This window comes from Lissotriton vulgaris, chromosome 10 (genome assembly GCF_964263255.1).
Source record: "Lissotriton vulgaris chromosome 10, aLisVul1.2, whole genome shotgun sequence".
Classification (NCBI taxonomy): Eukaryota; Metazoa; Chordata; class Amphibia; order Caudata; family Salamandridae; genus Lissotriton; species Lissotriton vulgaris.
In genome coordinates, this window is record NC_141698.1 from 862567649 (window position 1) to 862595122 (window position 27474).

The window sequence follows — 27474 nt, forward strand, 5'->3', positions numbered from 1 at the left end:
TCAATTTTAGACATGCCTTACTGTTTGACAGCTTATTATCCAGACTTGCCTATGAATTTCACACATGCACTCTATTTCTTGTATATTACATAAAGCATACAACATTGTTATTTGACAACACATTTGGATAATAATTAGGTTTGGAAAAGGGCATGTATAGAAAAGTAGTCTGGTGTACTACACACCACCACCTCATTTGTGGATTTTGGAACTGCCTCTAAATTCAATACATATCATCCAAGTAGATGGCCATCTAGAGACTTGTTCATAACACGGAGTTCACGCAGCTATTTTTTACTCATTAATACTAGACCCCATTCTCTCAATTTCTTGCATATATACCTATAAAACTGTATACAGTACAAGAACTGGGGGAGCTGACATATAGGTCCATACAGTCAGTGACTGTGAATGCGTATAAGCGGGAGAAATGTATAATAGTGGAACAGTAGCAATATTCTGTTAGGGTACACCAGTCTCTACTGCATTATGATGGATAAATCAGAAAAAGACAATTCAATAAAGGACACCGTAGGATGGCATTAGCCTTAGAAATGGACAATGTTCAGCTGTGTGGTATCTTCAGTTTTTATCTTTCAAGTACAAAAATCAGAATCCGCTGCATACCCTGAGTCCATCTACTGAAGATGGTGTCCATGCTGGTCTGTTTGCCCCATACAAGATGAACAAGTGCTTCATTCTCTTCAGCCATGACAATCAATTAACGTTGTGGCCTCCGTCGCTGAAATTAGGTGGTGGAAAGTCCTGCAATTGTTGTCTTTGCTTGGGTGTTTTGCCACAGTAGAGGCACTCAGGAGGTGAGAAGAAACCTTAATACAATTTAACAAAAACACTTAATTAGTGCCTACCAGAGAAAAACAACGAAACAACTCCCAAAATGTACATAATGTCTGCACTTCCCCCAATTCAGTAGTAATGCTGGCATTTACAATGAATACTGCGGATGAACATTGCACTTTAAGATATAAATTGTAAACATTAAGATATAAATTTTAAACTCTTTCACAAAATCTTAATATTCAAAATGAGAAATCTTAAAAATAGTTTGGAACACCTTCAGAAGAATTTGTAGACTTTGTTAGGACTATTCAAACAGCTTTTGCTTTTTGCCACAGCTTATATTATTAGCAGCAAAATCATACAGAGCGAGGGGCTTTCATGTCAGCACTCTTCACCCATTGGTTGATTTCGGTTAGACCCTTCGGCCACTGCTTGAACAAAGTATAAATTACACTTTGGCATTGTCCAGAGGAGTATTTCAAGCTTAACATTAGCTATTTGATATCAGGTTTGCTAGTCCGCCGGCATAAGCGGTGTCTCCCACTGGAGTGTAATGCTGGGGAAAAAACAACCCTGTAATGCAATGGGGGTAGATTTGCACCTCTAAAAGTGTTCCCACACTCCTGTTGATCCTGCACCATTAGTGATTTAGCACCTTAATGTTTTTTTCCTCTTACAAGTGTTTTATTGTTCCTGCTATTGTTGCACCAAGAGCGACTTTGCACCTTATTAAATTTTGGTCGCTAATGTGGTACCACAATGCCTACTTTGCACCCAGGGTGATTTTGCTCTAAATGTGTTTTTATGCCCCAAGACGTTTGCGGGCTCATGTGAATGTTGCACCACTGGTAATTTTGCTCCACAATACTGCCTACTTTGAACCAATGTGGATTTTGCACCTGCAAATCAGCTTGAACGTAAACAGAATAAGTTAAATGTGATCATAATAAGACGTAAGGAAATGCTTCTTTTTGCATGATCACGCCCAACGTTTGGGACTGATGCTTCTGGTTTTTCCAACTCAGGGTGCACTGCGGCCTGCTAAACAGAACTCTGTGCGAGTTCTTTGGCCTTTAAAAGCATAATGTTAGACTGGCTGTACCCAATTGGCTTAGCTTTATAACTTTGCTTACTAATAAGTCCCTAGTATATGGTACCGGAGGTACTTGGTTAAAGCTACTCCCTTCCCTCCCCCACAGGGCTGCAGCACAAATTGTACCAACCTGCCACTGCAGACTGGCAGAGCAGCATTAAACTGCTAGCTTGACTTTATGGCAAAATACATACATACTAAAAAGCAAAACTTGCTTTTTTTTGTATATGATTGTGTCCTAACAGGGGAAGACACCAAATTGTAATTTTTACTCTGGGGAAGCTCATAGCCCCCTTGGCGAGTACAGAGTTACACGCTGACCACCCGAGCTGTGCTAGCTTCTGAATGGGAATACTAAAGTTGTTACTTCAAGGTATCAAAATAAATCGTCCAAGGCGGATTTAATATAACTTTTGAGTAAATTCACCTTTTAGTTGCCACTCTGTTTCCCAAGTTTTCAAGTGGCCACACACAGATGCTGGCCACAAGACAGCCTTCTGCCCTTCAGGGGGCAACTGTGAACAACTCCCAAGAGTAATGACAATAGAGGCCTACCGTTGAAAGAGATGTCACCTCTCTCTGGCAGGAAGCCACACAGGGCGTGAGCTCAAAAGAAGAGGTTCAAAGGGAAAGCCACCTTTGAATGGGAAATAGTGGACATACAGGAGAGGCAGCTCTTTTGTTGAGGTAGACAGGTTGGCGTCGGGGAAAGAGGAGAGACCAGTTGCCAAACCGTTTGTTCCGTGGACGTATAGCCCTCAGGTAGCCACACCTCTTGGATGGGATACCAAGCTCCATACACATAGAGGGTTTTGCCACTTTGGGAGAGGCAGAATAGTGCACTCGGGCATAGCTAGATGTCACATTTTGCAGAAGTCATCAGACAGGAATGTTCTTACTTGCCTGCGGAGGGAATTTTCTGGCCATAAATGTGGCACCCCTGGCACCTAGGCCTCGGGTCCCACTTAGATTGGAGAAAGGACAAAACAAGGACTGCCCAGCTGTTTCCCGTACCCAGCAGGAGAGGCTCCACCTGCACCTGCTGATCCTCTGGATAGTAAAGAGACGAGCAAGCCTGTGGTGTTTGGTTTGTGGAAAATTCACTACAGAGCCAGACAGAAAAGGGGAACTCCAAGAGTCAATTGGCCGACTTCCTGTTACAGCACTAGGGCTACGAAAGCTGAAGTAGCGTGTTCTGGCAGGTCAGTAGTCAAAAGCACTTCAAGTCAAGTCAAAAACTTTATTCGGAAACATGTAAATCATGTCCATAAAAGTACATAACAATACAAACAACACATATTAAAAGAAAAATACACTTAGCAATCGCAATCTGCTAAAAATACAGTAAGATACATATATGTGTCGGATAATAAAAAACGGTTCCAATAAATAAATTACTTTAAAAATTGTGAACTTAAAAAATCATGCTTTTCCTAGAGCTGATAGCCCTGAGTATATAACTAGCCGTATAAAAACAGATGTCAGGGTGATGCAAATTAAAAAGTAACTTCATTGCCGCTTTAATGGTTCTTGCTCCGTGTTTAATAAATAAAGGTTTTAAAAAGAATTTCCGATATTCACTGTACAGGTTACATACAAGTAGAAAGTGCTCTGTGCTTTGTTCTGAAGAGTTGTCACACCGACATGGACCTATAGGGCGCATCTTAATCTCAGGAAATGCAACCAATAGGTGGGCCGTACCCATCCTCATCCTGGTGAGGACAAACCGATGTTGCCCTTTGGTCACCAGGGGGAGGTAGGGATGTAGGCCCACGAATTCGTTCAATTGATTATAACGTATACAGGTTGATAGTTTAAGATCATCCATAGCTCGTCTTTCTGCACAATGATTTAAAAAGATTAATTTCAGATTCTCTTTAGAGAGATCCGAGGCAGAACAGTGATCTAGTGCAACGTTTAATCCAAATACACTGGAAAAAGATTCGATTGTGTACTTAATCCATGGGATTTTAAGAAAAAAGTCTAGACGTAGACAATCCTCAATAATGGCCCTGTTAAATGAGGTTTCGTCTTTCATCCAGACCGTGCGCCATAACATCAGAGGTCTCAACAGTAATAGGTCATTTAGATGTTGTAATCCTAATTCTTTGTGGACCAGACTGTTAGCAGTGGATGCCGGGAGACACAGTAATTTTTTCAGAAAAATATTCTCTTCTACCTGTAAAGGTTCTACCCTGGATACCCCCCAAACCCCTGCTCCGTAAAGAGCAGCCGAGAGACACCTGGCTTCAAAAATCTTAAGCATTGCCTTGGGCCTTCTACTACCTAGTTTACTTGCGAAAGCAAATATTCCATTGGCGCTTCTGATCATTTTATCACGCACCACCTTGTGCTCAACATCCCAGCGCCCGTTTCTGGAAAAGGTAACCCCCAGGTAACAGAAATTTTCCACACATTGCACCACCTGGCCATCAATGTGATACCTATAGGGCTTTTTGGTTTTAACATTGCTAGCGCCACACTCCATCACATAAGTCTTGCTCTTGTTGATGACCAACTTCCTTTTTTCTATGAAGGCCACAAATTTGTCCATCAAGAGCTGTAGACCCCGGGGGGTCCTAGAAAGCAACACAGCGTCGTCCGCATAAAGTAACACGGGGATGGTACTTGTGTTTACTCTAGGGGCGTCGGCTGGTGCTTTCTTGAGGATCGAGTCTACTTCGTTAATAAAAAGAGTGAAAAGCAGGGGTGCCAGGACGCACCCTTGTCTGATACCTCTCCTGACCCGGAATTTGTCTGTACATTCGCCCGAAGGCCCATATCGGACACTCGAGCTGAGTCTCTCGTACAGGCGGGCCAGGAAATATATGATTTCCCTAGGTGCTCCCATTTCTAGCAAGGTAGTCCATAGTATGGCGTGATCCACCAGATCGAAGGCGCTGCTCAAATCAGCAAAACAGAGGTAGAGTGACCCATTTTTTGCACGGGTGTATTTCCCTATCAGGAGTTCCAGGTTTAAACACTGTTCAATGCAACCTCTTCCTTTCCTGAACCCGTATTGGCAGTCTGTCATTATCTGATTAGACTCTGCCCATTCTTCTAATCGGGCGAGGAGTACACGGCTCATAATCTTGACGGACGAATCCAGCAAAGAAATTGGTCGGTAATTTTTAACGTTTCCTCGGTCCCCTTTCTTGTGAATCGGAACTATTATAGATTCAGACCAAGTACAAGGAATAGTACAGTGAACAGCAGCATTAAAAACTTTGACTAGTACTGGCCCCCACGTCTCAGGTGCAAATTTGTATACATCCACTGGGACACCATCGGGTCCCTGGGCCTTTCCGCCCTTGCTAGCCTGAATACTACTTAGGACCTCCTGTAAGGTGATATCTATGTTAAGTACTGGCCAGGAGCAACTTATCGGCAACAATTCAGTTTTAGGATTAAAAATGCCAGAGAAATGCTGGACCCATGATTCCTTACCAACGTTTGAGGTCAACACGGGAAGTTTGTCATCCTTTAAAAAGGGGCTGTTAACTGCTGCCCAAAAAAGAGTACAGTTGTTTGAAACAGCCGCTTGATCAAAACGCTCCCAAGCTTCCTCACGTAATTCAGCTTTCCTTTGTTTAAGAGCTGAGTTATAGTCAGATCTAAGCTTAGCTACAGCTGATTTATCTCTAGGTTTAATGGTTAATGCCTTTTTTAAGGTTTTCAGTGCCACAGTACAGGCATTGTTGAACCAACCCTTTGCTTTATTTTTGGAATTTCCAGCAGCCCTAGTAAACTTATCACTAATAAAAACGTTGATTCTTGTAAAGTAAAAAATACAGGCCTTCATATTTGAATTCTCGTCGGTAATTGTTCTAATGTCATTTAAACAGCCAGAGATAATACAATTTGAGGTTACTTCAGCCTTATCCCCAGCCCACCTTATTCTGAATCCGTTCGGCCTGTGTACTTCGATGTTTGTGATAGGGCTACTATCTGGGGTTATGCAAGCATCCCAAAACCTGGTTTCAATAACAAGACAATTATGGTCACTAATCATGTGGTCTAAAACCTTGACACCAGAACTAAAAATAGCTAGTTCGGAAGACAAGCAAATAAAATCAATTACTGTGTTCGCCCCTCTCCCTACAAAGGTTGGCAGGCTATCACCCTTCTCATCCTGCTCAATCTCTATAATCTCCATGTCGTGGGCTAGTAGGAAAGAGTTCAGGGTTTCTCCATATGTATTGTGTTGGAAATGTATGGTTGGCTCTCCAACACGGTTCAATGTACCACACAGCTTCAGATTAGAGAGTGGGCAAACAGGGATATTAAAATCACCAACATATATAAACTCAAAAACAGTATTGGAAGCATTCATCAATTTTTTGATTGCGACGTCTAGTTCTAAAATAACAGTATATCTAGCATCAAAAACATTATTATACATATTTATCAACAGGATGTTTTTGCCGGCCACATCCACTAACCATAACAATTGGGAGTTATTGCCCACGGTGATATGCTCCTTCACCCTAATTCGCATTTTCACAGAAATCAGGGTCAGCAAACCACCTTTGGCCCTCCCTGAGGTAGTTGCTACTGCTGGTAGCTCATATGCAACAAAACCGTCAAGACCCTTAAAATTTAAACACCAGGTCTCTTGCAAACAAAGAATATCGAATGTTCTGATTAATTCTAACCATCCTAATACTTCAAGTTTGGACACTAATCCTGCTATATTCCAACTAGCAATGTGGCAAGATAATGATGCCCCTTTTAGGATATTACCAATAGCACCCACTGACTTAGGCAATGTACCACCTATAGAATTTGGGGGCTGACACAAGTCTACTCCTGCGAACACTTCGGCCATCTCGTGACTAACCTCTTGTCAGTCGCAGTTATTAAGACCAGACAGGGCATCAAATCTGTTATGTAATAGCAGGCTCGGTACAAGGGGAGAAGCCCAGCGGTTATGTATATTTAGGTTTAAATTATTGTCCCATCCTAGTGCTGGCGTTTTTGGCAGGGTTACATTATGGTGTTCCCCGTAGAAGAATTTTAATGTTAGGGGAACGACCGAACCTCTTCTGCGCTGAGGCGGAAGAATATGTGTTAAGACATTTGGTAGTGTATCGGGGTGTGCAAATGTAACCACCACACAATCCCCTTTAAATCTTTTGGGGCGGTTCCCTATCCAGGGGACACGTTTAGCTGTTTTAATTTCATGCGACAATTGCTGTGTCCCACCGGGTGCTAACCTCATGTTACCTGAAAGCCAATGGAGGGCCTTACTGCTCAAAGAGCTAGATGACTCAGTAATGCCGTCATCCAACGGAGGTACGTTAGCTAACACCAGTACAACGGGTGAGGCTTCCTCTATAAACTGTAGTGGGTCTGTACCGTAAGCTTGTGCTTGTGGTATATTTACTGTTAACGGACGCCCTTCAGCTGTTATTACAGGTTGATTGACTATCGGGGCCGGCACGTGTGCTGGGTTACTCAGCACCCCAGATGTCCCAACTCCCGCTAAGTTAATCCCTTCAGTACTACTTCTCATTGTTAATAGGGTATTAAGGTTGCCTATTTCCTCCGTCAATTTAGTTTGCACACTACCAAGTCTTTTCACTTCAGCCTGCAATTTGTCGATTTTGGAGATCAGGGGTTTAACGATTTCTATTAATTTACCCTCTACAACCTCAAGCAGTTTACTCAGCAGTTCATCTTCTCCTCTGTTTCTAAAAGACCCTTCCCCAACAGTCTTTTGGGGAACTCTCGAGGGACCTGGGGATAATGTTCTTTTCCTTTTCACTCTTGGCCTTGGGCCGCCCTGCTTCCGCTGGTTCTTCACACAGGTGCGCACAGGCCGGGGTGTGCACTCGACCGGCGGTACATCATCCTCCACAGTACCAGTTTCAGTTTCTGGGTCTGGGTCTGAGTCTATAACATTTTCTGAGTCACCGTCTAGAATGACAGGGGAGGGTAATGTGGTCGATGGCTGGCTGCTAGACTCAATAGTTAGTGAGGCAGTTGGAGAAACCCTGGTTTCCACCAGCACGAAAGGGCTATCCCCGGTAGACAGAGGTAGAGTGGGGCTTAGTCTACACAGGTCTGGTGACTGACTCAGGCCAAGTGATTCCCTCCTCTGTTCATTGATTTTCTTGACTGTTTGTACAACATAGTTATGCATGGTATTTACGGCCAAAGCAGCAGGTTTCTTTTTAGACATAGTCTATGTATGATATGTTAATGACGATTAACACAGGGACAACGACAGAGTCTTACTTGTGGGTGCGTCTTCTACTGGGACAGGGGGTCGAGCCCTGCTCCTGCCTCTTCGTGCCGATGAGGGCCGTAGAGGGCCCGCCCTTTGCCCGGGCTTAGCCCCGGGCGCTCCCGCGCGCGACTCGCGGGTGCGAGGGGCGTTCCGTTCTTTCAAGCGCCTCCGGGCGCTCGTGCGGCGTCACTTCCGCCGCCGGGGCTCCTGGGAATTGTAGTCTGGCCGGGCTAGCCGTTTCCCTCACGGCGTCGTTAGGTAGGGCGCTGTAGCGCTAGTGTTCCTGGCGCTGCAAAAACTGACTGCTCTACTCGCTGGCCGTTCACCTCACGGCTTGGAAAGTTGTCCCACTGGAGCTCAGGGCGCTCCGTTCTTTCAAGCGCCTCCGGGCGCTCGTGCGGCGTCACTTCCGCCGCCGGGGCTCCTGGGAATTGTAGTCTGGCCGGGCTAGCCGTTTCCCTCACGGCGTCGTTAGGTAGGGCGCTGTAGCGCTAGTGTTCCTGGCGCTGCAAAAACTGACTGCTCTACTCGCTGGCCGTTCACCTCACGGCTTGGAAAGTTGTCCCACTGGAGCTCAGGGCGTTCCGTTCTTTCAAGCGCCTCCGGGCGCTCGTGCGGCGTCACTTCCGCCGCCGGGGCTCCTGGGAATTGTAGTCTGGCCGGGCTAGCCGTTTCCCTCACGGCGTCGTTAGGTAGGGCGCTGTAGCGCTAGTGTTCCTGGCGCTGCAAAAACTGACTGCTCTACTCGCTGGCCGTTCACCTCACGGCTTGGAAAGTTGTCCCACTGGAGCTCAGGGCGTTCCGTTCTTTCAAGCGCCTCCGGGCGCTCGTGCGGCGTCACTTCCGCCGCCGGGGCTCCTGGGAATTGTAGTCTGGCCGGGCTAGCCGTTTCCCTCACGGCGTCGTTAGGTAGGGCGCTGTAGCGCTAGTGTTCCTGGCGCTGCAACAACTGACTGCTCTACTCGCTGGCCGTTCACCTCACGGCTTGGAAAGTTGTCCCACTGGAGCTCAGGGCGCTCCGTTCTTTCAAGCGCCTCCGGGCGCTCGTGCGGCGTCACTTCCGCCGCCGGGGCTCCTGGGAATTGTAGTCTGGCCGGGCTAGCCGTTTCCCTCACGGCGTCGTTAGGTAGGGCGCTGTAGCGCTAGTGTTCCTGGCGCTGCAAAAACTGACTGCTCTACTCGCTGGCCGTTCACCTCACGGCTTGGAAAGTTGTCCCACTGGAGCTCAGGGCGCTCCGTTCTTTCAAGCGCCTCCGGGCGCTCGTGCGGCGTCACTTCCGCCGCCGGGGCTCCTGGGAATTGTAGTCTGGCCGGGCTAGCCGTTTCCCTCACGGCGTCGTTAGGTAGGGCGCTGTAGCGCTAGTGTTCCTGGCGCTGCAAAAACTGACTGCTCTACTCGCTGGCCGTTCACCTCACGGCTTGGAAAGTTGTCCCACTGGAGCTCAGGGCGCTCCGTTCTTTCAAGCGCCTCCGGGCGCTCGTGCGGCGTCACTTCCGCCGCCGGGGCTCCTGGGAATTGTAGTCTCGCCGGGCTAGCCGTTTCCCTCACGGCGTCGTTAGGTAGGGCGCTGTAGCGCTAGTGTTCCTGGCGCTGCAAAAACTGACTGCTCTACTCGCTGGCCGTTCACCTCACGGCTTGGAAAGTTGTCCCACTGGAGCTCAGGGCGCTCCGTTCTTTCAAGCGCCTCCGGGCGCTCGTGCGGCGTCACTTCCGCCGCCGGGGCTCCTGGGAATTGTAGTCTGGCCGGGCTAGCCGTTTCCCTCACGGCGTCGTTAGGTAGGGCGCTGTAGCGCTAGTGTTCCTGGCGCTGCAAAAACTGACTGCTCTACTCGCTGGCCGTTCACCTCACGGCTTGGAAAGTTGTCCCACTGGAGCTCAGGGCGCTCCGTTCTTTCAAGCGCCTCCGGGCGCTCGTGCGGCGTCACTTCCGCCGCCGGGGCTCCTGGGAATTGTAGTCTGGCCGGGCTAGCCGTTTCCCTCACGGCGTCGTTAGGTAGGGCGCTGTAGCGCTAGTGTTCCTGGCGCTGCAAAAACTGACTGCTCTACTCGCTGGCCGTTCACCTCACGGCTTGGAAAGTTGTCAAAAGCACTTAACAGCCACTGACCTCCGACGTGCAGCCCGTACTACCAAGTGGGACGCTCAAAATGTGCACTCAAGTCTGCCAGGCCTGGAAGAGTCGTTTAAGTGAAGGTTGGTCGTCCAAGACAAGCACAAGCCTTTACAAGGAGACCTGCTGGTTTCACTGTGGCCAGAGACCAATTGCTTAAAAGGTAACTAGACTTTTACTGGACAAAAGAGGACTTTGGGGGTTCGACCATGGAGTAGACCCAGGAAGATGCCCATTGACCGCAAAGCATAGTGTATTCCTTGCATCAGGACCACTCTTTGAAGTCTACAGCGGTTCATCCGTAGAGCCTGTAACTGGACTCGAGACTGCTTTGGTGCCAAGATAACTGTCCCAATACTTCTTCTTAGCCCCCATGACCTTTCACCTGTCAGAGTTGGTCACCTAATGCTGGCAGGAGTAGTCAAACAACTCTTTAAAAGCTTTGAAAGGTTTCCACACTTCGTACTTACCAATGATTTTTCTCATTTTGGAGTAAAACGTTTAAAATCAATACCTCAAGATGGTGGATTTTGTTCATTTGGTACCTTAAAATTCATAAAATGTAATCCATTTTTATAAATTTGTGTTGGATTTCTTTCCAGTGGCGAGAATGTCTAATTCGGTTTCGGGACATCTAAATGCTTTACACTTGTTTCTTTATTTAAGCCAACTATTCGAAGCCACAACTACCCAGGGTAGAGCTACGGTTTAGCAAAGAGGCCCAACTGGACTCAAATTGGTTTGGTAGTGTATTCCACTGTGAGGTCAACCACAACCTAAAATACACGCAATTCCTTACAATAGAGACAAGAAAAAGTTTAGTCTTTGATCTTGAAAAGATGATACAGGTTAGAACAGACTGCAGTTGTCCTATACCAAATCTGCTTTGGAATAGCAGTAGCCATCATACTTTCCACATGATCTTTTTGTGGCCACAAAAATTAAAAATAGGTTTTTGATCTGATGGAGCCCTTCTTGTGATGAGCTAACTCTACTTTCATCTTAGAAAGTCATGGATGGCGAGCACTGCCGGCTGTTCAGCCTGAATGTTAAGATGTCAGCCATCAATGCAAAACAATAGGCATGTTCAAGGCTGAGCTTCAACATGGTTCAAGTGCAGCAGGGCCTGTCAAAGTCACCTAGTGATCATGTGTCGGTGGTGGTGGTGTCCTTCTCTGGAACTGTGGGTGAGGAAGTTGGGAGAGTGGGCCCTGTGACCACACATAGGCAGGCTGCCAATGTATGTGCTCAGGAGCCTTGTTTGCTCTGGGTGGCAGTTCTGTGGATCCTGTGCTGCTGGTGCTAATGGGAATGAAGAGTGAGACCTCAGAGGGATTTAAACTGGAACTGACCCTTGAGCCATGTGGCCTGAGGTGCTGTGGAACTGCATAGCACTGCAGTTTTGCTAATTGAGTATTGCAGAGATGATAGCCGAAGTGTGGCCAGAGTGATTATTGCTTGTAATCGTTGGTTAGTTTGATTAGTTTATGGAAGGTGTGTAGCTATGTAGGGTAATGTGTGGAGTGTTCAAGATCCCTCAAAGTTACCGATTATGAATGTATAGTACCATGCTTTATCAATACCACTATTAACTTGGAATTTGAGCGAGCTTAATGGTTATTAATAAATACTCTCATTATGTTCCTACCTGACGACATAACACGTTGTCGCTGCAACAGGGATGGTCTCTGTGTTACCCTTTCATCTAGATTAAAAGAAAAACATTTTTTAAAAGAGAGAAAGTCAGCAAGGGTAGATATGTTCATGCCAGTAGAATGTTAGGTGGGCAGAAGATCAGGTGTTTGAATGTTTGTGGCTTACTGATGGTACTTCTTTCTTCCCCACAGTCAAGGATTCCATTGTCCATGTAAAATAACAACACTCTTTTGGGCAGCAGATTTTAATAGTGTAATAGATCAAACCTTGGACCACACCTCTGAAAATGCTACAATATAGATATCTGGAAGAACTTACACCAAGGGACTTGGGTCTCCTCGTTCTTCTACGTTTCCTGTGCATGCGCATTCCATGATGTATGTCCCACCCTGGCTGAGTGAGATCAGAAAATGCGAAGAAGGCAAACATGGGCTTGACAGATTGCTTGAAAGCAAAGCTGTAATCTAGCTACATCCAACGAGGGCTTTGCACTCCTCTCAGTCACCAGTCAATCTGAAATCCTGCTCTTCGCCCTGAACCAGGCCTTGCAGTGCATTTAATCAACAAGCATTTACAATGCAACGGTTTCGCCTTTGTGAAAGTTTGAGCTATTGGCATTGTAAATGACAAATTTTGTATTTATGTGTTGGTTTTGAAAGCAGATAAATAAATGGCATTGTCATTTACAATGCCAATAGCTTAATCTCTCACAAATGCGAGACCTATTGCATTTGCACACACACAGAGCACAAACACACACACAGAGCCACACACAGACAGAGCCACACACACAGACAGAGCCACACACACAGACAGAGCCACACACACAGACAGAGCCACACATTATGCAAAAAAATGGATTTAGCATAGAAGTAATTTTCTAACAATAGCCACGTTAGTGCTTTCTAGCAATCAGACAGGAAAATTGACATGCTATTACCTCAAATGCCACTCTGCAAAGTTTATTTTGCCCATTTGCTTCCAAAGTCCGTGTTTGCCTTATGGTGCAGATCGAGATCTTTTCAAAGGGATTTCCTAAAATTGTGCATGAAGTGGTGTGTGATGTGGATTCTACTTGGTAAGAGCAAGTAACAACCTCATGATGTGGGATGGTAAGTGGGAAAAATGATTGTGTTTTATCTGTAGGAGGAAGTAGACACTACTCCTCAAGTCATCTGCACACCACACAGACCCCCCAACCTTCACTCTCCTTCGGACCTGATTTGGGAAGCTTATCCCAGGATCAAAACACAGGCAGAGCTGTGAGGATGTCAATTCACAGCTGGGAGCTGATTGAAAGGGTTCTTAGAAATCTGACTGCACGATTTGATACATAAAATGTGTTATGTTATCTGCCACTTTTATGCCACATAACTGCCTTTAGCATGGCAATGTGGCACTTTAACTGTCCAGATAGATTACACGTGGAAATGCGCACTGCGCTGCCTGTGCTCAGGTAAAGTTCTGCAGCTCAGTCCCTACAGATTTGGAAGTTCAATCTCATTTCAGCTGTTTCTTGTGACGCTCTCCTTACCTCTTAGTCAAGTCGTGTTCAAAATAGGTCATAGTGAATTAAAAAATAACAATATTAAAGATACTTTTTGCATTAATAAAGACAATATATTTTGGTCACTGGACTATCATTCTAACTGTTGATAGGGAAAGAGCCACAGTTCTAGTTTTGCAGCCAACTTAAACCGCCTATTCCCTAGAGATTAAAATTTGTAGAACACAAAAATGCTGCCTGCCTATCTGGCTATTTAATTTAGCATTATAACCTTTACTGTGGCTACTGGGCACATAAATAATGGCCCAGGAGTTAAAATAAGTGTGAATGAAATAAATGTTTTCTAATTACAGATGATGGGCTTCTCATAACATCTTCAACGATAAATCAATTCTCTAACCTTCTCTAGATATAACGAAATATACCCACTCAGTACAGTTCATTTTAGGGGTGCTGAGTGAGGGTATAATAGCAAGTTGTACAAATTAGAGTGGAATTATATCAACATGATGTTGGTGGCTTTATCCAAATTGATGAACAGCCAGTAAAATGAATGAAAACATCTAGTTGAACGGTCGATAGTGATAATAATTATAGCACCAGTAAAAAAGGGAACTTTTAAAAAATCAAAATACAAAACTTGGTGTGGGGAGTAGGACATTAAAAATGTTCCATGGGCTCTAGGCCAGACTGCCACTGATAACAAATCAAGCAACAACTGCCTCCCGGGTGGGCCTGACCGACTTGAATACATTTCTGCTAGGAACTGTATGTATTTGTGAAGGTTGATAAAGCCAGTGTTTACCCGTGGCAGTCCTTGGCCATCAGTCAAATGTTTTTCAACAAAAACTTAACACGTTTTCTATGTGGATACACAAGCAACTAGGACAAAGTGGTTGGTGTGTTTTTAGTGATCATTTGAATTGTATTTTTTGTGATAGAAGTCTTGAATTGACTGAGGGATTGACTTAGAAGTCTGAGTGACTGATCAAATAGGGAATTATATTTTGAGAAAAATTGGATTTTCCAATTGCAGTAACCTTCCACCGGGTACATTCTAATTACCTGTGGAGAGACAGCACCGACTGCAAACAATAACCCACATCGGTGGCCATGGATGGGCACAAAGCAAGGTTACATCAACCAGTCCGTCCTACTTTAGCATCTTTCTACCCAGTTATAACACTTCTTAAGTGAGGAGCGGGTTTAGGGATGCTGAACCCCTCCTCCCAGCCATCCAGCATCACCGGGGCAGTGCTGAAAACACCTGCCGCTGCTGTGCTGTTTGTCACGAGAGCGCCATGTTTGCACAGAGCTCGGAGCCCAACTACGAGCAGGTGACATGGGACGCCGAGGCGGCGATCTCACACACATGGGTGGTCCCAGCTATAAAACAACCCAACACAAGTAATGCTGTGAAAGGTCATCGTACAAAAACACAGACGACACAAACCACTAGGGGAATTGTGTATTCCATATTGTGCTGTCCTCTCGACTCATTTTTTCTGCACCAAGCAACCGTAGTCTTCGAATGTGTAAATGCAATAATGATAACATATCGATTCGGGTGGCATTGAAAGCGACATTTTTTTTTTTTTTTAAATAGTCCGAACCAGACCTGAAAGTATCGGAAAGCTTTACATGAGCTCCATTGCACATGGTCATATTCAATGGTTTTAGGCACTTAATCACTAAGTAATCAGCCCAGAATCACAAAATGCTGAGCCAATGCCGAGACTGGAACCTGGTTCTCCAGTTTCAAAATCTGCAGCTCTGGTCGTAGGGACACATACTTTCCTATGATTTTCTTCTTTCTTTTGCAGTTTTTATATAGATCAAACTCGACCCTAAGGTATTAGAGCGCTTTATAGAAGCACCATTTACATTAGGCAAGAACACATTCTTTTTTTGGTAGGCACGCGGAGATCAAGTAATGTGCCCAGAATCACAGGATGTTGAGCCGACGCCGAGACGCGAACCTGGTACTATAGGTCCAGAGTCGGTAGTTCTCTGGCTGTTACGCCACATCCTATTCCCGAGAGTTGATGTTGGGGTTGAGCCGCAGACCCTCTTTGTGGATATATTTGAAATCTGTCCTGGACACGTCCGCTCAGCTGCCTCGGGTCCACGTAGCGTTCCTCGGTCTGGGTGGCACCGGGGTGCAGAATGTGCCAGGGTCTGTAAAGGCTCTCTGTTTGCAGGGCACACGTGGGTGCCAGATTCCAACGCTGGACGGCCCGGCCCTAGCTGTGCAAACAGTGTTTGGGTACATGCCGGGGTGGGGCGCCAGGTGCGGTCCGATCTGCCGTGGATGCGCAGTCTGTGCGCAGAGAGGCGCGTCGGGCTTTTTAGGAAGAGTAATGTGACCTGTTAGAGCCGCAGAACGAGCTCGCAGGCAAGAGGATGGCGGGGGTAGCGTCACCCAGTGCCAGCCGCAAGGGAGGGGGAGCTGTAGTGGGGCCTTGAAGGGATGGGGCAGCTGTCCTGGGAAGGTGTGAGGAGGCTGCCGGAGACCGATGCTTCTGAAAAGATGACGGACGGTGTTGGGCGACAAACCCTGACAGCTCTGTAGAGGTGCAGGGACCATGGAATGTGTTCAGAAACTCTAGATTTGGCTTCGGGGTGACCCGCCTGCCCGCGAACGGCCATAAATCACCTCCACTGTGTCAGACAATGGCCCCAGAAGGGCTCAAAGGCCCCGGGAGCGGGGACCCAGGACGGGGAGGAGCAGCAGATGGTTTGAGATAAACTAAAAGCTGACTCCGGGACCATTCTTTCTAGAATTAAAATCTGTCAGCCAAGGAGAGCCCGTGAATAAACCCCTCCGCAATCCAGCACTATCGAAACCCCAGCCACCCCCCTCACCCCACCCGCTATCCCTTCTCATTAGTTTCAGAAAAGAAGTTGAGACTTAAAGTGCCCCGTCACCTCGAGGCTACCCCTGCCCTCTCTCATTCAAGGGCTGCCCCCGCAATATGGCAAAGCTTTGGAGGCAACCAATTCACGGGAATCTGAGGCAATTTTAAACTCCAGAACAGAGAATTACTCGTAAAAGACGTGCCTGCTTACAAAGTTCCCAATTATCCTTGTGTTTCCCTCAATCGGGGTTTGTTGTAACCAAGCACTAGAAAAGCCTCGCGTGCCTCTAGCTACAAAACCTCTCTGAGAAGCGCTTCTCCTGATGATGCTAAGTAAACTAAGATATATAAATAAAACGACATTTAAAGGCAACAACTTGCTTTGGGGACACTGTCTCTCTGAACAAATTAACTTAAAAAATAGTCAAAACAGTCTCTACCTGTTGATTGTACAGGCGCCTCGAGTCCGGCCACATACTGCGATGTTAAATTAAAGCGGTTTCTCCACTTGAAGTGCTTACCATAAATAGAGTGAGGCGGTGGACGCGGTCCTCAGGGGCTCAGGGGGAGACAGTCCGGAAATTGGTCACCCTTCTCTCCATGAGGGTGCAGATTACAGCAAATAAAACCCTGAATCCAGAAGGGGGAGAGAGGATGTGCCGGGGCGCGCCTCGACCCCACACGGCAGACAGCGACCTGCAGATCCCAGGTGAAAAACATACATTGAAACCCAAAATCCAATATTCAGGGAAAGGTGCATCAGGCTCGGCCGGGAAGTCTCCTCCGGGAGGACGCTACAGCCCGTGAAACGGAAGAACCATTCATTCGTCTTGCAGATTAATTTTGAGGGGAATGAATCGCCAGCTGCTGGGTGATTTAAACTGCACAACAAGCATTTACAAGTGGTGCCGGAGACACGGACAGCGGGAGGGGGGGCGAGAACGGGCACACGGACAGCAGGAGTGGGGGCGGGAAGGGGGACACGGACAGCGGGAGGGGAGGGGAGCACTCACCTGGACTTCTTCCAGCAGCGGTCGGCCTGGAGGAATGACAAAAAAAAAACCTTGGAAGAAAAAAAAAAAAAAAAACAACCACCCACCGCCGCATGACGTTTTAAAAGGGGCGGAGAGGGAAAAAAATGTACGGAACTCCCACGAATCGCCTCAGACAATGACGGACATATCTCTCTTCCAATGGCTAGCCTCCATTTATGGAGCTAGCCAATGAAAGAGAGAGGCGGGACAAAGCCACATACTGTTCTAACATAAGATTTAGCCTGAGCGAAAGCTGCTGCGCCACGGACGACAGGCGAAACCTAAAAAGCAATTAGGTGCTTTGGCTCCCTCGCCACACCGGGCAAGTAGCCCCAAAAACTGTCTTGCCCTTAAAGAAATGTGCATGCCATAGTGAGTGGGTGAGTAGATTTTTCGTGGCCTGGTTTAAAAGTAAAAAGAGTAGCTATGGGGTGTAGCTTTGCATCAGAAATAGCACATTTAAACCCCTCTTACTTTGAGGATAAATTGATTTACAGCAGTGATAGCCCACCTAGGTTACAAATAAAGTGTTGGCATGGATACATCGATGACGCATTTGAAATTTGGAAGGGAACGGATGGAAAGTTAAACTATTTCCTAATTTGGTTGCATAACCGTTCAGCAGATGGCAAATTTTCTATGCATTTTCCTAGGTCTACTAATTAACAGCAATGATGGAACTTTCTTTAGAGTCAGTTCAGAAAACCTGTATGTAGGAGAGTAGGGTCTGCTATCCTATGGTCACCCCAATTTTTGCTTTTTGCTTCACTGGTTTTCGACTTACTGAGGCTGTGGGCCTGCTAATCAGACCCCCAGCCTGCTGTTCTCTCTCTAAATTTATGATACATGTGCTATAGGTACATACCACAATTGGAAATGGACTCCTTGTCAGCCCCTGTACCATGCACTATAGGTGCTCAGGGCATAGGTGCCACCAAGGCCTACCAGGGGCTGAAGCATAGCTTTTGCCACCCCTGGCTGGTTCTTAAATTGACACAACTGGCTGATCACTCAGCTGGGGCAAGTGGGTGTAATCACCCCTTGCTTAGATATAGTATACCTATATCTAAACCTATATCTGGACACATATATAACCTGTGAGCCACTCCTATGGAAGGCCTCATCAATCCTGGAGGCAGAGTGCGTGGTTTTATGTGAGATGGAGCTCTGGCATGAGCTGAGCCTGTCTGCAGCTGTCGGGAACAACTCCCTAAGCTGATCCGGGATAATGCCATACCATATACTCTTAAGCGCCTTATAATCCTCGCGGTTATATAGCAACTTTGGTTTGGCTTTATCAAAACATGTCGTGTAAGGTGTCATACGAATTGGAATACTACCCCCTCGCCAGTTCTGGCGACGGGGGTAGCATTCCACCCTTCTAGAGGGAGAAGACATGTTACTTTACTGAAACGCGGTTGATTTAAAATGAGCCTCAGATCCACAAAATGGATGCCCCTGCCACAGACACGGGTCTGGCCTCCTGCTGCTGACCGAAACCCGGCAGAGGAGGCCTGGACAAAGAGTTTCCTGTCACAGGGCGGTGTCAAACCACCCCAGACAGGAGATAGTGGATTGGAGTAGGGAGGTTTCAAAGAAACCAGACACTGCCTGGGGAGCACAAGGCTGCCCCTTGCAGGATCCGGCCAAACCGGTTCTGGGGCCTCCCAGCCCCTGTCCCAGCGCGGCCAGGATCAAAGGAGAGGGGTGTAACCACCCCCTTCCTGGGTCCCACCCATAGGAGGGGACCTAGCAGGATGTCCAACCCCCTAGATTCGAATAAGAGGGGGAGCAGTCCAAACGGACTTCAGATCATCCTGAAGAAACATAAGAAACGAAATCTGGACCCTTCGACTTTCTACACGACGTGAGAAGACTGAAGAATCTCCCTTGTGGTCAAGGAGTGACCACCCTGTGCAAACAGGCACCATCCAGCCCTCGACCCTTGCTTTGTTGCAGTTCCCGCCGGAACTCGAGCGACAGAGATCGACGAGATCAAGCTTGCCTGCCTTCTACCTGCCCGATCCACAGTCCCTGCAGAGCTGAGACCCGTGGAGGCGACCGGAAGCGTGGGGCACGCCATCTTGAAAAGGCCACGAGACGCTGACCGTGCAGCCCACGAGTGACCCTCGAAGCTGTGCACCGGGGTTTGAGAAGCCCCAGCCCCGAGCTCCACTTGCACCAAAGCTCACCCCTCCACACTCGACGAGTGCTGCGTGGGGCCCTTCTGCCTGTGTGTGCTCGACGCGTTGGCCCGGTCACTTGCCAGCTGGCTTGTGGCCCCTGTGCCGACGAAACTTGAAATACGACTCGCTTTTCTGGTTGCTCCAGATCTGCACCAGCTCCTGTGAAAAGGAGCACCCACTCTGACCCTCCTGGTTCGAGTGATAAGCAATCTCCCGGTTCCGCGTGGATTGCTTTTGCCAAGTGCTGTTTGCTGCAATCTTGAAGCCGACGGTGCTGACGGCGAGAGCCTACGTGGGACAGATCGTGACCTGCTCCTGGACGTCGCAGATGCCCCAGAGCCCACGTGACAGCGGAGAGAAGCCTATCGACAACCGCCTGATTGCGCCCGACATTGCCTGGTTCCGTCCTGGTTCCACCCTGGTCACTGCTGAGTGACCCAGACTCTGTCCCCTCTGCTTTCAGGTACTTTTCTACTTCGATCCACCCTCGGATCGCACCGGACACTTCTGCTTCACAGCGCCTGCAGCTGCAACAGCTCCAAGCACCAAGAACCTGCGTGACAGAACCCGACGCCACTTCGACCCTGTGCACCCACGGCCTGTGGGTGAGGTAACTTTGCAACGCCGGTGTCCTTACACTGGTACACACCTCTAGGGTCTGTGTCTAAAGTTTTGTGTTCCTAGGTTCAGCGGAAGTATCATTTAATTCACTTTAACTAACTTTTACGCACCATTGACATTACATTGGTGCGCGCCGCACTTTCCGTGCTGCACCCGTCTCCTGTGGGCTACTCCCGACTTCTTCATTGCTTGTCCTGACTGCTCCCAGCGAATCTCTAGGCCCTAGGCCTAACCATTGTTCGATAAGTGTTACTTATACCATTTTTTTAGTATATGGTCTGAGTGGCCCCCCGCCCTCAGCCATAATTGTGCCAACTTTATATGTTTAACAGTGCTTTTGATTTAACGCTTGTGCCCCTTTCCTCATAAAGAGTACTGGGGAGTAATTTAGAAATAAATACATATATTTTTACAATATATACTTGTGTGGTGTCCTTTCATTTGATTACAGGATTGTATGTGGTAAAACAAGCTCGCTTAACACGACCTCTTAAGTTAAGCCTTTAAGGCTGCTTAGTCCATGCTACCATTAGGATAGCTTGTCTACAAGGTTGACTTACAACCTGACATCTTTGGGGTTTGTTTGGACTGATACCCAGTGGTTCCAGAATTGGAAACACTACATATCAGGCCAACTTCTCACATTGGTGTGCAGCGGTGCGGATTTGAGCTTGCTGTTTGTTTTACCATTGCAATCTTTATCGAATTGAAAGATCACATCAAGTACCTCTAGGTACATATAAATCAAAAGCTTAGCATATTAAGTTCTACTGAACTTAGTAGTTGTAGATTAAAGGGATTAGCACACCCTGACTACAACTCACTAGCAAGGTACAGTAGGAAACCACTTAGTGTAGGTAAGTGCACCACTTACACCTCACTAGCAGTCATGTCTGATACAGGTAGACCCTCAGGTTCTGCTCCTGTAGAAGTTGATCCTATAGGGACAACATCCAGATATGACAACCTTAGCCACAAAGACCTGAGTGCCTTGTGCACAGCCAGGGGGCTAAAAAAAGGGCAGAGGCCCTACCATTCCTTCCCTAATAGCTCTCCTAGAAAAGGATGACCTAGATAAGGTGAGTCAGGCTCCCTTAGAATCAGGTGAAGGGATAAACTCCCCTGAGAATGAGGATCTTCCAGATGATGATGTAGTAGAGGAGGAAGAGGAAGAGGAAGGCTCTGATTTAGAAGAGCCTGAAGATCAGGATCAGAGGGGAAACCAGGTACAGGTTGCCAGCCTTAACCAGGCCAACTTGGACCTACATGGGAATGGGGGGGGGGGCAGCACCACCCCAGATCTCATAACCAAATTCTCCCAGGTAATAGGAGGGAGAGATCTCTATCAGGGGACTCTCACCTTTCTAGTGCCTCAAGAGAATCTCAAAGAGGAATGACTTCCTCCCAGAGAAAAGAGCATAGGGCCAGGATGAGGGCTGTCCAACTCCAAATAGAAAGGGAAGAGGTAGCCTTGGCTCAAGCTAAACTTGCTTTAGCAAGAGAGAGAAAATTGTGTGGCTTAGATGCCACTGGTGGCAGCAAAGTTCCTAAAGAAAAAGACAGGGCCTATGACAATAGAAACCTGACAAAAATTGTGCCCCCCTACAAGGAAGGGGATGATATCCACAAATGGATGACTGCTCTTGAGAGGGCCTGCATGGTACAGCAGGTCCCTGAGGATCAGTGGGCAGCAATTTTATGGTACTCCTTTTCTGAGAAAGGGAGGGACAGGCTCCTCACTGTTAGACCTGAGGATGCCAAAAACTACTCTGTTCTGAAGAGTGCTCTTATTGAAGGGTTTGGCCTAACCACTGAGCAATACAGGTTGTTGTTCAGAGACACCCAAAAAGCACAGACTCAGGACTGGACTGATTTTGTAGATTGTGCCACTAAGGCTCTGGAGGGTTGGCTGCAGGGAAGTAAAGTTTCAGACTATACAGGATTGTACAATCTTATGATGAGAGAACAGATCCCTAATAACTGTCAGAACCAGCTGTTGCATCAATACCTTGTTGACTCTGATCTGACCTCTCCCCAAGAATTGGGAAAGAAGGCAGACAAATGGGTCAGAACAAGGATTAAGCAGAAAAACCAGAACCAAGGTGACCAGAAGAAAACAGACCAGAAGGGTGGGAATCAGAAAGATAAAGAAAAGGACCAGAAGTCTTCAGGCCCCCAAACTAGCAATAAGGAGGGGGGTTCCCAAAATGGAAACAAGAAAAAGAAGAATGATGGCCCAAAGAAACCTTGGTGTAATACCTGCAAATCAGTTTCACACTGGGGCAGTGAATGCACTAAGAAAAATCCAGTCCCCACCACTGCAGCTCCTAAAGCAAGTGCACCCCCTAGTACAGTCAGCAGTGGTGGTACACAGCCAAAGGGTTTAGTAGGGTTGGCCCTGGGTACTGAGGTGGAATCTGGCCTAGTCAGAATCCCCACACAGGCAGTTCTCCTATATGATGTGGACTTATCTTTGCCCACTGCAGTAAGCCCCAGTAACCTGGGCAAATATAGGCAGACTCCCTTAATTAATGAGAAACTGGCTCAGGCCTACAGGGACACTTGTGCCAGTGTCACAATGGTGACACCTGGCTTTGTGGACCCTGGACAGATTGTACTAGGTGAAAGTTACCTAGTGACCAATGCAAGCAACTCCACTACTTCCCATAGTGTGGCTGTTGTGAACTTCTCCTGGGGAGGGGTAGATGGCCTAAAGAAAGTTGTTGTGAGTGCAGACCTCCCAGTAGACTGTCTGTTAGGCAATGATCTTGAAAGCTCAGTTTGGTCAGAAGTGGAGTACAGGACTCATGCAGAAATGCTAGGGATTTCAGCTCATGTCCTTGCAGTGACAAGGTCTCAGGCTAAGAAGTGCCTTCCTGAACCAGTGGTGGATCTTGAAACAATAGACCAACCACAACCCAAGAGGAGGAGCAAGAGGGTTAAGGCTGTGCCTTCCCACTTGCCCCAGGTTGAGGATCAGGTTTCACAGGAAACTGATTCTGCAGTCCAAGAGGAGACTGTCTCTGAGGAGCTTGAACCTGATCAGGTTGAGTTTCTGGGGACAGGGGGACCCTCAAGGGCAGACCTGGGGCAGGCCCAATTAGATTGCCCTTCACTTGAACCCCTCAGACAGCAAGCTGCTGCTGAGGCTGCAGGGAATGCTCAAGGTACCCATAAGGTGTATTGGGATGAAGGGCTCCTTTATTCAGAGGCTAGAGACCCCAAGCCTGGCACCACCAGGAGGTTGGTTATACCTTTGAAGTTTAGGGGCTTCCTTCTTACCTTGGCCCATGATATTCCCCTTGCAGGACACTTAGGCCAGAATAAGACTTGGGACAGGCTTGTTCCACACTTTCACTGGCCTCACATGTCAGAAAATGTCAAGGAGTTTTGTCGCTCCTGTGTCACTTGCCAAGCCAGTGGTAAGTCAGGTGGCACAACAAAGGCCCCCCTGATACCACTACCTGTGGTGGGGGTACCCTTTGAAAGAGTTGGAATAGACATTGTGGGTCCCATGGATCCTCAAACAGCATCTGGGCACAGATTTATACTGGTGGTAGTGGATCATGCCACCAGGTACCCAGAGGCAATTCCCCTGAGGACCACCACAGCTCCTGTGGTGGCAAAAGCCCTCCTTGCAGTTTTCTCAAGAGTGGGCTTTCCAAAGGAGGTTCTTTCAGACAGAGGTACTAACTTTATGTCTGGATACTTAAAAGCAATGTGGAAAGAGTGTGGAGTAAACTATAAGTTTACCACACCCTACCATCCACAGTGCAATGGGCTTGTGGAAAGGTTCAACAAGACCCTAAAGGGAATGATAAAAGGTTTACCAGAGAAGCTCAGGCGGAAATGGGACATCCTTTTACCCTGCTTGCTCTTTGCTTACAGAGAGGTCCCACAGAAGGGGGTTGGCTACAGCCCTTTTGAACTTTTGTTTGGCCACCCTGTAAGAGGTCCATTGAGTTTGGTGAAGGAAGGATGGGAGTTACCTCTCAAAAAGCCTAAGCTAGACATTGTGGACTATGTACTTGGTCTCCGCTCCAGGATGGCTGAATACATGGAGAGAGCATCCAAAAACCTTGAGGCAAGTCAGGAATTACAGAAAGCCTGGCATGACCAAAAGGCTGTTATGGTTGAGTTCCAGCCAGGACAGAAGGTGTGGGTGTTGGACCCAGTGGGGCCAGCAGCTCTCCAGGACAAATGGACTGGACCCTACCCTATCATTGAAAAGAAGGGAGAAGTCACCTACTTGGTTGACTTTGGTACCCCTAGGAGCCCCCACAGGGTGCTCCATGTGAACAGATTGAAAGCATTTGTTGACAGGGAGGACATGAGTCTCCTCATGGCCACAGATGGGGAACAGGAGGAAGAGAGTGACCCTCTCCCAGACCTGCTTTCCCAGAACCCTGATGATGGTTCAGTTGATGGAGTAGCCTTGGCAGGCAGCCTCACTGAGCAGCAACAGGTGGACTGCAGACAGGTGTTGCAGGCCCACAGACAATTGTTTTCACTCACACCCAGTCAGACTAACTGGTGCACCCATGAGGTGGACACTGGTGACAATCTGCCTGTGAAGAATAAGATCTACAGGCAACCTGACCATGTCAGGGATTGTATAAAGGCTGAGGTGCAAAAGATGTTGGAGCTTGGAGTGATTGAGCCATCAGAGAGCCCATGGGCTAGCCCAGTGGTCCTTGTGCCAAAACCTCATACCAAAGATGGGAAGAGAGAAATGAGGTTTTGTGTGGACTACAGAGGTCTCAATGCTGTCACTAGGACAGATGCTCATCCCATTCCAAGAGCAGATGAGTTCATTGATAAATTGGCTTCTGCCAAGTTTCTGAGCACATTTGATTTGACAGCTGGCTACTGGCAAATCAGACTAGCTGAGGAGTCAAAAGCCAAAACAGCATTTTCGACCCCTAGTGGACATTATCAATTTGTGGTAATGCCCTTTGGCTTGAAGAATGCACCTGCCACTTTCCAAAGGTTGGTGAACCAAGTCCTTGCTGGGTTGGATGACTTTTGTGCAGCATATCTAGATGATATTGCTGTCTTTAGCTCCACCTGGGAGGATCACCTGATCCACCTGCAGAAGGTTCTGGAGGCCCTGCAAAAGGCAGGCCTGACTATCAAGGCTACTAAGTGCCAGATAGGGCAGAGCAAGGTTGTGTACTTGGGCCACCTAGTAGGTGGGGGTCAAGTTCAACCACTGGAGAGCAAGATCCAGACCATACAGGACTGGGCTCCTCCAACTACCCAGACACAAGTCAGAGCCTTCTTGGGCCTGACTGGGTATTACAGAAAATTTGTAAAGAACTATGGGTCCATTGTGACACCATTGAATGACTTGACATCCAAGAAGATGCCCAAAAAGGTTCAGTGGACAGTTAGCTGTCAAAAGGCATTTGATGACCTGAAGAAGGCCATGTGCTCTGCACCTATCCTGAAGAGTCCTGACTACTCCAAACAGTTCATTGTACAGACAGATGCTTCTGAGTTGGGGGTGGGAGCTGTGCTTTCACAACTTAATCAAGATGGTCAAGACCAGCCCATTGCTTTTATTAGCAGAAGGCTGACCCCCAGGGAGAAACGTTGGTCAGCTATTGAGAGGGAGGCCTTTGCTGTGGTTTGGGCCCTGAAGAAGTTGAGGCCATACTTGTTTGGCACTCACTTCCTAATTCAGACAGACCATAAGCCCCTCTTGTGGCTAAATCAGATGAAGGGTGAAAATCCCAAACTGCTCAGGTGGTCCATTTCCCTACAGGGGATGGACTTTACAGTGGAGCACCGCCCAGGGACTGACCATGGTAATGCAGATGGTCTCTCCAGGTACTTCCACTTAGAACATGAAGACTTATCTGGTCAAGGTTAAGTTTAATGTCCCTGCGTTTGGGGGGGGGGGTTATGTAGGAGAGTAGGGTCTGCTATCCTATGGTCACCCCAATTTTTGCTTTTTGCTTCACTGGTTTTCGACTTACTGAGGCTGTGGGCCTGCTAATCAGACCCCCAGCCTGCTGTTCTCTCTCTAAATTTATGATACATGTGCTATAGGTACATACCACAATTGGAAATGGACTCCTTGTCAGCCCCTGTACCATGCACTATAGGTGCTCAGGGCATAGGTGCCACCAAGGCCTACCAGGGGCTGAAGCATAGCTTTTGCCACCCCTGGCTGGTTCTTAAATTGACACAACTGGCTGATCACTCAGCTGGGGCAAGTGGGTGTAATCACCCCTTGCTTAGATATAGTATACCTATATCTAAACCTATATCTGGACACATATATAACCTGTGAGCCACTCCTATGGAAGGCCTCATCAATCCTGGAGGCAGAGTGCGTGGTTTTATGTGAGATGGAGCTCTGGCATGAGCTGAGCCTGTCTGCAGCTGTCGGGAACAACTCCCTAAGCTGATCCGGGATAATGCCATACCATATACTCTTAAGCGCCTTATAATCCTCGCGGTTATATAGCAACTTTGGTTTGGCTTTATCAAAACATGTCGTGCAAGGTGTCATACGAATTGGAATACTACCCCCTCGCCAGTTCTGGCGACGGGGGTAGCATTCCACCCTTCTAGAGGGAGAAGACATGTTACTTTACTGAAACGCGGTTGATTTAAAATGAGCCTCAGATCCACAAAATGGATGCCCCTGCCACAGACACGGGTCTGGCCTCCTGCTGCTGACCGAAACCCGGCAGAGGAGGCCTGGACAAAGAGTTTCCTGTCACAGGGCGGTGTCAAACCACCCCAGACAGGAGATAGTGGATTGGAGTAGGGAGGTTTCAAAGAAACCAGACACTGCCTGGGGAGCACAAGGCTGCCCCTTGCAGGATCCGGCCAAACCGGTTCTGGGGCCTCCCAGCCCCTGTCCCAGCGCGGCCAGGATCAAAGGAGAGGGGTGTAACCACCCCCTTCCTGGGTCCCACCCATAGGAGGGGACCTAGCAGGATGTCCAACCCCCTAGATTCGAATAAGAGGGGGAGCAGTCCCAACGGACTTCAGATCATCCTGAAGAAACATAAGAAACGAAATCTGGACCCTTCGACTTTCTACACGACGTGAGAAGACTGAAGAATCTCCCTTGTGGTCAAGGAGTGACCACCCTGTGCAAACAGGCACCATCCAGCCCTCGACCCTTGCTTTGTTGCAGTTCCCGCCGGAACTCGAGCGACAGAGATCGACGAGATCAAGCTTGCCTGCCTTCTACCTGCCCGATCCACAGTCCCTGCAGAGCTGAGACCCGTGGAGGCGACCGGAAGCGTGGGGCACGCCATCTTGAAAAGGCCACGAGACGCTGACCGTGCAGCCCACGAGTGACCCTCGAAGCTGTGCACCGGGGTTTGAGAAGCCCCAGCCCCGAGCTCCACTTGC

At 47.8% G+C, this 27474-nt stretch overlaps 1 protein-coding gene across 5 annotated transcripts in view; it reads right to left on the bottom strand.

Moving 5' to 3' along the window:
- Positions 1-27474, bottom strand: part of MINDY3 (MINDY lysine 48 deubiquitinase 3) — a 230993-nt gene that overhangs the window by 176102 nt on the left and 27417 nt on the right. For all 5 annotated transcript variants that reach the window (XM_086941825.1, XM_086941823.1, XM_086941824.1 and 2 more), the window contains exons 2-3: positions 11884-11940; positions 628-830 (exon numbers count right to left, since the gene is read on the bottom strand). Coding sequence is in view for 3 of the 5 variants with exons in the window: in XM_086941823.1 (XP_086797949.1) it covers positions 628-712 (85 nt within the window). In the remaining 2 variants the exon portion in view is untranslated. The remainder of the gene's footprint in view (positions 1-627; positions 831-11883; positions 11941-27474) is intronic.